Source organism: Octopus bimaculoides, chromosome 8 (genome assembly GCF_001194135.2).
Source record: "Octopus bimaculoides isolate UCB-OBI-ISO-001 chromosome 8, ASM119413v2, whole genome shotgun sequence".
Classification (NCBI taxonomy): Eukaryota; Metazoa; Mollusca; class Cephalopoda; order Octopoda; family Octopodidae; genus Octopus; species Octopus bimaculoides.
Genome location: NC_068988.1, coordinates 56,721,407 through 56,732,576, shown reverse-complemented (window position 1 = coordinate 56,732,576; position 11,170 = coordinate 56,721,407). Strand labels below are relative to the sequence as shown.

The 11,170-nt window shown below is 33.4% G+C and overlaps 1 protein-coding gene across 1 annotated transcript in view; it reads right to left on the bottom strand.

The window, feature by feature from the left end:
• Window positions 1-2,992: 2,992 nt before the first annotated feature.
• The window catches only part of LOC106876133 (transcription elongation regulator 1), a 40,714-nt gene continuing 32,536 nt past the window's right edge, over window positions 2,993-11,170 (bottom strand). The window contains exons 12-18 of the mRNA XM_052970139.1: window positions 9,372-9,539; window positions 8,098-8,280; window positions 6,884-7,063; window positions 5,678-5,761; window positions 4,578-4,678; window positions 3,663-3,723; window positions 2,993-3,543 (exon numbers count right to left, since the gene is read on the bottom strand). Coding sequence (XP_052826099.1) covers window positions 3,403-3,543; window positions 3,663-3,723; window positions 4,578-4,678; window positions 5,678-5,761; window positions 6,884-7,063; window positions 8,098-8,280; window positions 9,372-9,539 — 918 coding nt within the window. The 3' untranslated portion in view covers window positions 2,993-3,402. The remainder of the gene's footprint in view (window positions 3,544-3,662; window positions 3,724-4,577; window positions 4,679-5,677; window positions 5,762-6,883; window positions 7,064-8,097; window positions 8,281-9,371; window positions 9,540-11,170) is intronic.

Here is an 11,170-nt window from a genome sequence, read left to right as displayed (position 1 = left end):
TACAAAGGTATTTGAAAACTACCCAATTTCTACATTTAGGTGATTGCTTTTTTTCCCCTTCCCCCATTTTTAATTATCATATATAATATATATATATGAAACAATATTTTTATTAACAAATAGATATTTTACCTCAAAACTTTAAGCAATATTTTTCACAACTACACACAGAATGAACTTAAAAAGTGGTTTTTACTTGCTGTCTACAAACCTCTTTTTTTTTTCCGTTTTCTTTAATATCAGTTGTTGCTAGATTAAATCTGTTTTTATTTATTTATATTTTTTTTAGTTCTCATGTTGGATTTGGTAAAATGCATGGTTCTTTTTTTTGAAAAAAATACCATGCTTTCATTGTTTCTATTGCTCTCTAAATGTGTTTCTGCTGCTTTCAATATTTGCATTTTTTTAAATGAGTTTATCACAGTATCTCAAGTCAAATTAAATGGTTTTGCTGTCAGCCATTTGTCATATATACTTTCACACATGTTCTTCAACACACTATAAAACTGTTTGTCTCCAAGTTCTTTGCTAGCGTGTCCTTTGACTGCTGCTGGAGATGGGAAAGGGAAGTAATAAATATGAAAAACAAAAAAACTTTTCTGCTGATATGTAGCATATTGAGATTGCTTATAATTTTATATATATATATATAAAAAAAATCTAAAGTAGATGAGATTGCGTTATAATTTTATAACAGAAATCTAAAGTAGATATAGAGTAAAAATTCTTGAACGAAGGATTTAGTAATTGTATGTCATAATGTTAATTATAATTATGCTCCCTTTTTATATATATATATAAGGTACTATTAATTCCATTTTATTATAGTAACATGTAACTTCAAATATTATACCTCCACCAATCAGTTTTGGCCATGATCATTTCAATTCACTGGCTCTCTATATATAGATACTTCTTTCGATTTGGCCTCACAATCTTGTATTCTCATCTCTAGGATTTATTATTCCTACAACTTACCAGTCATAGACGTCAGAAGAAAACAATAGTAGCAACAATTCTTTACATCAGTTATTCCATTTCTAACATTTGTCATCATGAGTTTAACAGTAATGAAAAAAAAAAAATTTTTTTTTTTTTTTTTAACCTAGCCAACATACTTTGTATGATGTTTCTCATTCCTTTGACTTACCTCTAAAAAAAAAAAATGGCTCAAATGTTGGAAACTGTACAAATAGATTTGAATAACCATTTTACAGAGAGAGGAAAGGAAGATCACACAGTACTTTCCTCTGCACTTGGTCCAACCTTTCACTGTTGCGTTAGTTAGTTTCTATAATAAACATGCTCCAAAAAGAAAAAAAAAAAAATTTCCTTCAACTGATTTAATTTATGTATCTGTCCATTTGTTTAAATTTGCTGGACAGACAAATTGAGAGAGAAATCTTTTGAAGATCATTTTTCTTCATTCATCTATACATATATTTTTGTCATGTGTTTAAATCATGTTTTAAACTAAGAACATTAACTTTTTTTTTTTTGTATCATACTTTAGACATGAAAATAACAAAAGCACCTTTTCGGGTTTCACACCATGTGATATATTTTTATTTCATTTTCCTTTTTTTTTTTTTCATAATTGGCACGCAATGATGGTTTGTTCTGTTTGTTTTTTTTCCTACATTCATAAAAGGAATTTAAACTCTGCAAGAATTTAAAAAGTCATCCATCCATAATTCCTTTGTCTTTTTTTTTCCCCCCCTTCTATTTAATAAAATGGAGCTGTGCTTCATCTTTAAAATATAAAACATTGACAAATTTATTTTCCTGAAAACTGGTGCTTTATTTTATTTTTACTTTTTATCAAAAGACATTTGTCAAATAATTCTCTAGAAATCAGAATGGGCTTCAGTAGACATATTTATGATTTAGAGATGTTGCCGAAATAAGACCTGCAAATCCAACTGAATAATTTTCCAGCCTCATCACATGCCAAGTATGGGAAGACACTAGATTGAAGAGGGCAACTGTTGCCTTCCCCTTCACGTTTGCTGGTATTTTCTACCACGCAGGGAAAATATAAATTGTTTCAAACAAGACCAAAAGCATAAGAAATAAATCATATCTCACAATAAAGTTGTTTTGTTTCTTTCTCTCCTACCCATGTACTCTCATATCAAAATAATTGTTTTATCACCCAATGCAGTTTGGAATTCTATGGCATGACAGCTTTTATTTCAAATGAAGATGACAAATGTATTTCCATCTCCAAGAAGAATGTTTGGACCAGTGGTTCAAAGGAATTCCTGATGAGATTAGATTTAACAGCAGATCTAAGAAATATTTCTCAAGATTCATTTCAAAATATAGAGAACTTTATTAAACGACAATGGAGACATTCACATAAACAGACACAACCTGGGTCAGGGGACAATTATTAAGAATTACTTTTTTATAGCTCCAACACGTATCAAATTGAATCAACATTGATATGTTGTGTTTACCCCATTGAAATACACGGCTTTTGTTTCAATTAATTTTGAAAATAATGAATTTAGTGTTTGGAACAAATTGATGGAAGGCTTTAATTGAAATCACTTCAAAGCAGGAAGTTTGTATCATAGAACTAAAGGTTGTCACAGTTGATTTGGTATCAAAATGGTTAAGGTAAATTGTGTAATCTAATTAGTAGGCTCACATCACCTGAAGTCTATCTGGGCAGATTTATTGCTCCTCTTCAACTTCTAAAATCATTAAATAGTAGCAACTTTTTTTTCAATTATCATCAACTAGAACCAATGTGTTAGGATAAGGACAGAGGGACCAAAGGCACATTGCCTAGTGGATAAAATGCTTTACTTCATTGATCTGCAACATCAAACTAACTGAAAATGAGAACAGATGTCTCCATATAAAGGAAACCTTACATTTTATACTTAGGTGTATTGAAACAATACTAACAGGTAAAGATAAAATGGTTTTTTTTTCTGTTGCATTTAAAATATGAGGGGAAACAAAATAACAAAAAGAACCGTCCCATTCATTTGTTTTAATTATAATTTACATGGAAAAATGTATAAAATAAAAGTCATGAAATAGAAACCAAAAAAAAAAAAAAAAAACAGGCCAACTGTTACTGCTAAAAAAATGACTGTTAGTACTGTAAAATGCTGAGTCCAATGTTACAGAGCCAAGAACAGCTGGAACGAATGGGTGAGGCAGCAGTTATAAGTTAGAGCTTGAAGGCTTTGGTATTTTAGCTACAGTACAGTAGTAATATGAAGGATGGAAATCTAAAACAGTTCATTAGTTTGTGGTTGGGAAAGGGGCTGTAAGTTTGTAAATGTATGGTATAAAATGTGTGAAAGATAAAACAAGAAAAATGAGAAGCTAGAAATGCAACAACGTTGTCATTTTTCCTCTGCCTTAATCAGGAATCTATCATTATTTGGTGGTTCTTCTGGATGGTTCGGATGCTGTTGGAGGTGGAGGAACTCCTTTGCGGTCCAAATCATCAATGTAGGATAAAAGAATCTTTTTGCGGTCCTCTGCGATGCAATCTAACACCAAATATCGACGATCATTCTGTAACAATTCACAGAAAAGCAAAATAAATATATCTACCAGAATTTAAAAGTTGTTTTTATTTTTAATTCAAACTTATTTGTCTTCAAATAATTCTGCAGAAAAACAATCTCTCTTACCTGTAAAATTGTTTCTATATCTTTTAAATGTATTTCATTTTCTTCTATCATCTTTTTTGATCTGGAGAAAAGAAGGTTAAAAGTTTTCTTTTTAAACATTGCTTATTTGTAGAATTAAAGTTTCATGAGGTAGCCATGTATTATCTCTTCAACTGTCACACACGTTTCTGGCCCCCATGTCATACTTTAACCTCTCATCACCTGGCACAATTTCACCTCCCTCAATACTGTACCCCTTGTTCTCAGTTGAAGCGTCTTGTCTTGTGAGTTACTTAGTACCACATAAAAAGCACCCAGTATTCTCTGAAGTGGTTGGCATTAAGGAAGGGCATTCAGCTATAGAAACCATGCCAAAGCAGTCATTGGACTCAAGTCATTGTCATAGTGTCAAAAACCATGTTAAACACATGAACATTACTTGGGAAAATTACGCATTTCATTGTGTAATATTGAGATTTAAAAAAACTAGAGCAGCAACCAATAAGAACTCTGTACTACAAAATTCAGCCTCAAATGAGTCTCCATCCAACTGATGCCAGCACAGAAAAATGGACATAAACGGAAGATTTCACTAGAAGACTCCCCAGCTTCCATCTCCACTTCACATTATATCTATTTTATCTATGTTGGATGGCTCTACAAAAGTAAGACTTGGATCAGATTTCTCACAGCAAAAATACTTCATCTGGTCTTTTAGAAGACCAAAAAGACAGAACAAAACAGCCCTAGAGAATTCAGAAAAACCATCCAACACGACAAACAGGTCTAGTTTCATGCCAACATCAACTGGCTGAATGAATGCTGCCTGCTTTTCATCTTCAGCATTTACAACCTCAACGTTACTTTATGTACTTCCAACAGTTCTTAAAATTTCAGAACATCCAATAGTCTAAAATGAGTTGTGTATTTACATACCTGTATGTCACCAGTTTAGTCTCTTTTAACAATTCCCGGAAATCTGCTTTAGCTTGAGCAATTTGTTCATAGCGATAATCTTCAAATTCTTTTTCTCTTTTCTGGAAAAAAAAAATAATGTATGCGAAAATAGAAAAGTAAAACAATTTTAAAACAACAAAAACTATTTTGTAGTATCTATAACATAATGATTGAAGAAGTGCAGGGCTGTGTCCAGTCACCCCCCACCCTTTGTGTTATTAAAACAAGTCATATTACTTTGAAGAAATTGTAAATGGATATTAAAAACTTTTTAAATATAAATTATAATGCTCAATATTACAAGATTCGTTTGAATTTCATATGTCAACAAAGTTTTTTCTTTGCATTCACAAAAATGTAATAAAGCGTAAAAAAGAACGAGTAAATTATTTTTACTCGTATTACAAAACGCAAAATACAACAATCCCTATCTACAGAATTAAGTTTTCAAACTGTGTTAGACTGTGCAGTCATGCTCGGGTACCACCTTGAAATTATTTAGTCAATAATATTACATCTACTTATTCTTCAAGCTTGTTACTTATTTTATTGATCAAAGTTGCAGGACATAGACGTAGCATTATCAAGAGAATTAAGAAAAGATATAAAAACATTAACCCAGATAAATACAAAGGGTCCATTTGCTGACAATTGTGTCTACAAAGAAATTAATTCTACAGTGAATGGAAACATTCACTACTCTCTTTTAATTGAAATGTATTTAAGCTTCTTTTTAATTGCTAGGAAAGGGATACTACAAACACTTAAGAAGTCTATAAGTGAGTATAGTAAAACCATAAGTGAATATAGCAAAACTCAACTCTTCATATTGGTAAATGTAATTCATTAATTCTCACCAGAGCATCTATTTTCAAATTCACTCAAGTGAAGATTCATGAACATTTTCCTTTGACAGTCAACACTTTTCCAATTTGCATTATTGTCTTTTTTAAATGTATCATGGATTATTTTACTAATTACAGAATATTAGCTGATATTAATTCATCACACATCAAATAGTAACTAACAGCCAATTCTCAAAATCATAAAAATTATGTAAAATGTTTGCCATTACTCACCCTGTCACTAGATGAAAACTTGGAATATCTAGGATCATCTTTGATCATTTTCTTCACATCTTTCCAAGAAGAGGTCAATGTAATCTAAGGTTTAAAAAAAATGGAAATCAACAGAAATCAAACCAGTTTAAAAACAAAACAACCAAGAGACCACATTATGTTTGTTATAAATGAAATATAGTGAATTTTAATTGTAGGCACAGGGAATAGATGTGCTTGTGCGGTTAGAAGTTTGCTTCCCAACCACATGGTTCTAGGTTCAGTCTTACAGTAGGGTACCTTGTGTTCCACTATAGCCCCAGGACGACAAAAACCTTGTGAATGGATTTGGCAGAAGTCTGTTGTATATGTAAAAATGTATATTTGTGTGTTATTGTCTCCTTGCCTTGACATCACATGGTAGTTGTAAATATGTATCACCATAATGCAGGCAATGTCCTTCATTTCCAGTATTCTGTGAGGGTATGTCTGGCCATGAGGAAATATCTATCTTACTTGGAAACCGGTGAAGGTTGGTGACAGAGAGGGCATCCTGCCGTAGAAAATTCCCCCCAACTCATGCAAGCATGGAAAAGTGGATATTAAAACAATGATGGCCAAGTTCCATCAGTTACTTTGTACAACTGCTACAAAGCTTAGGTGAGATGCACAATGGAGGACTGCTCCCATATCCAGGATAATCTTACCACTATATACTCAGATATCTTGAACCTCATTCCAAAAGGAGAGGGAGAAACATTTGACCCGTTGGCACCGTCGAGTGTTTCCCTCACTTTCCAAACTAATATGAAGCCTCTAACCACCAAACCCAACTGGAGTCTCTAACCCATAAACTCACTCATCAACACACTCCAGCTTCTAACGCACACCTATGTCTCTTTTCCCTGCTTTTTATGCCATTACTACAATAGCCTCTGTTATCTGAAGCTGACTGATCTCATACAACCAACCACTCAAGCACAGCCAATGGACTCACCCCCGCCCCCATCTCATCAGCCATAGCTATGTCCACTTTCCATTTCTCCCAACCATTCCAGCCCAGAACATTTGTCCTCTGGAATCCCATTCTGTCCATCTTTTACCTGCAGCCATCTCAAAAAGTTTACCAAGAGCCATAGGCACAGATTCTTACTCCAAGTAAAACCAGTACGTAAAATATAAATTACAGGTGAGAACGCTTTACATAACATAATTACAAAAGTTTACCTGAAGAGTTTCATCAAGGAGTTTGTGAAACATCTCTTTATTTTTCTTATTTAAAATATCAATATGTTCCTCAAACAATTTTTCCTTCTCATCACGGTCAAGCAAATCCGCCAGTTCCCAACGATGGTCTTTACGCAATTGTTTTCTTGTTTCTCGCCAAGAAGATTCAGAGTTACGCACCTTCAGTAAAACAAACAACAAATGGTATATATTTAAGAGAAAGTACCCAGGCAGTTCAGGTCAGCTGTAAACAATATGAATGTGAATACACAATAGATGTGAGAAAATTGAAGAGAAAAATGTAATTTAGTATCAATCATTGTTTTTAGATAATGTCAAAACTCATTTTTGGATATCGATGTAGACAGTGGAGCATGATCAACAAACTGATGGTACCCCACCACATCAAAGATACCAGTAAACAAACTTTCAACAGGTACCATGCCATTTTATAATAACATCCATTTCACATTAATTCTTTTTTTTTTTAGAAAAGAATTCACAGATTCAGAAATAGCTATGGTGGTTTACTATTATTCAGTATTCACATCTTGTTTTGTCTGATTGATTGATTTAAACAGACATAGGCAGGCAGAGAGATGAAACGGATAGATGAGAAGGTAAGGCACAAAGAGAGAGTAAGAGACACACACACACTGAGACAGACAAAAGATTTCTTCAAATTTCTTGAATAAATCTGATGCTCAATCTCCGTCTTGAATAAAGAAAGTCTTAATAATTATCAAGATGTCAAAAGATGATGAAGCTGTTTACTTAGTCAATACCTCAACAATAAAACAACACAGAGAATCCCTCATTATTCTATGGACTGTGGTTTTTTTTTTTTCTTTTCTGTCAATCCTGCTATGTGTTAGAGACAGGTCAGCACACATCAGAATCAGTTCTTATTTCAGAATTATTATCTGCCAAGATGGATCAGCAGACCAAGTCTTAGTCATGCTTTCCATTTTCAGAACAAGGTAGAATATATTGGATATAGACAATACAACAGCAATTCCAATTAACGGTGATTGCAGGATTAACACTAATTGGAATCTGTATCATATATGAAAAATGGATGTCAGGGAAATGTGTCCTATGTTAATTTTTACATCACACATGCTCCTTACTCTTAAATAAGCCAAAAAGACCAAAATATTGATAATCTAGGCATTATAGGATTAAATGGCAACAGAGAAACTCATAATACTTACAAGATCAGCCAACAAAGCTTTGAAATGCTGTATGGCTTCATCTTTCTTGTGTTGTTCTCGTTCTTTGTCTCGCTCTCGGAGAGAATTAGATAGTGTCCGTTGGACTTCTTTCTCTCGTTCTCTTAGACTGGCTTCAACACGTTCTTGTTTTTCCCTTTGCTTACGATCTTCGTCATCTGATTCCTTCACAGAAAAAATAACAATAAGAAAGCTTGATAAGTTAATCGCACTCACAATATTGACACTGACATCAGAATAAAGTTCTTGTTTTGAATTCATATTCCGGTGGCACATAAAAGGTACCTGGCACACTCTGCTAAGTGGTTGGTGTTAGGAAGGACATCCAGCGGTAGAAACCATACCACAACAGACAGCTAGAATCTAAATAGTTCCCTGTTAGCCAGCCCCATATCAAACCATCCAACCCATGCAAGCACAGAGAGTGGACATTAAATGATGATGATGATAATTCCCGTAAAAATCATGATGGGTCTGAAATTTCACATATTTGTACAGACCTATATTTAGCACGACTAAACTGTAATGAAACAAAGAAAAGGCCTGTATGTAATCACTAGTTAAAAATATCTATCAAATTTTTCCCAAACCACATTCTACTATCCTAAATAAGAACACATTAGATAATGTAATCCTATATACTCCTAAAAACACATATTTGTCATGTTTGAATGTCTCTGATCATACATAGAAATGCATTAACCAAGTCAACACAAGGCTAAATAACAACTAAATTATCAAGCAGGGGTATTGTGTGTCATATCTAAATCATCATCATCATTTGGAAGTCCATTTGTCCGTGTCTGCACCGGTGAGACCTAAATACACACTGTGAAGTGGTTGGCATTTAGAAGGGCATCCAACTGTAAAACTCATGCCAGAGCAGACACAGGAACAGGATGCATCCTTGGACACATTGAATCCTGTCAAACCATCCAATCATTACCAATATAGACTAAGGATCTCAAATGATAATCCTTTCTACTATAGACACAAGGCCTGAAATTTTGGGACAGAAGACTAGTCAATTACATCGACCCCAGTGTTGCACTGGTACTTAATTTATCGACCCTGAAAGGATGAAAGGCAAAGTCGACCTTGGTGGAATTTGAACTCAGAACACAAAGATGGATGAAATGCCACGAAGCATTTTGCCCGGCATGCTAACAATTCTGCCAGCTCTCTGCCTTTGGGTGTCAAATGATAACGACATTCATGTACAATTAATTTAATGAGAAAAAAAAAGATTGAATTACCTCCTCCATGTTTTTCACATAATCTCGAAACCAGTCCTCTCGACGAGAACTACTCTCCACAGCTTTATATCTAGGATCGGAATCGATCTTTTTCTTGATTTCACTCCAGCGAGAATTACGTTCAATAATTGAAGTCTCTTTCAGAAGCTGCATAAACTCGGCTTTCAACTGTAACGGAAAAACACTAAGATCAAGCAAGGCATATCAACTGAATGGAATGCAGAGAAAAAACTGAAAGAGAGCTGCACCACGCATATTATTTATTCACTGACATAAGGGACACAACTGACATGTTTAGCTGTGGAGAAATATATTATAGATAAAACAGCAAAGTTGAATTTTGTGATTAGTGCATGTATTGGTATGTGTGAGTGCATATGTATATGTATATGTATGAGTGAGTGAGTGAGTGAGTGTGCACACATATTTCTGTACAGAAACAAGTTGAAATTCAAATTAAAAGCATTTTTCTTTCTTCATTCTCATTTAATGTGAAGATATATTTGGATAATTCTCAAATATTGTCACAATGGTCGTGTTGCTTGTGCCACAATTAAGAAAAGAGGCACCAGAGCAACAGTGCATAGCACAATGTATACAACTATACACAAAACAGCAATCAGAACAAATTAAACAATGTTTAAGAAGCAAAAGTCAAGTAAAATACCTGACCACGGTATTATATGTATAAACAATGTCTTGACAAATGTTAGGAGGGAGAGAATCTCCTCTGACCAATGGATCAGTGAATATCGAGGCTGTATGACAACAGTGGAATAGCAAAAACGAAGAAAAAAATATAACTCATCGTTTCACTTAGAACTAACTACAGAAATTTTAAATCCAAATGATTACAAACAGTAATGATTCTGTCAGACTAATTCTAAAAAGCTGAAAAGTAAAGAAAATTAAAAACAAAATCACACACACATACAAAAATAAAAAATAATCCCTAATATTTGTTACAAGAAAATAAACAATATAGTAAAGGTAGCTTGTAAATTATATTTTACATGAAAAAACAAAATGATCTTTTTTTACAAACTGAGATCTAAATGAACTTATTTGTCACCCATTTCTCCCAATATTTAAAAAGAGATTTCTATGTTCAAATCCATAAGAACAATCGTCATCATCAACGAACATATCAATACCTGGCAAAACAACTTATAGAAAGATAAAACTGAAATCAACAAAATTGAAGGAAATTATCTCCAATACTAGTTTCACAGTTGAACTGCCTATTAACAAAATGAACATGAGATAATTCCGAGCTATAAGAAATACCATGAGCTACAAATTTTAATTTTGAATCCTGAGAAACACAGACTGCATGTTACTGAAGTTAGCATTGCTATATTCCGTAATTTCATACAAGCCTTCACTGAAACAGCCAGAGGTCAAAACATAAGCTTCTCTTATTGGTTTATTGAAGGAAAATGTGATAAGATTATCCAATGATACTGAGAGAAATTATAATTTAAATCAACGAAACCGTATAAATGAAATGCTTGTGAAACATGAAGGGGAAATAATAACAGTGAAATATAAATGCCTTGTAACCCTAACTTCTCGAAACTGAATGGAAATGATACTCAAACGAACTTTGTCTCAACTGACTTATTAAAGAATGAGGAAGGAAGGCAAAAATGTTAGACAACTGGATAAAATGCCAGGCACTGTTTGTTCAGATTCTTTGGATTCTGAGTCCAAACTTGCTTCTCATCCCTAAGTGTGTGTGTGTGTCTATCTGTATGTCTATATATCTATCTATCTATATGTCTATCCGTATGTCTATC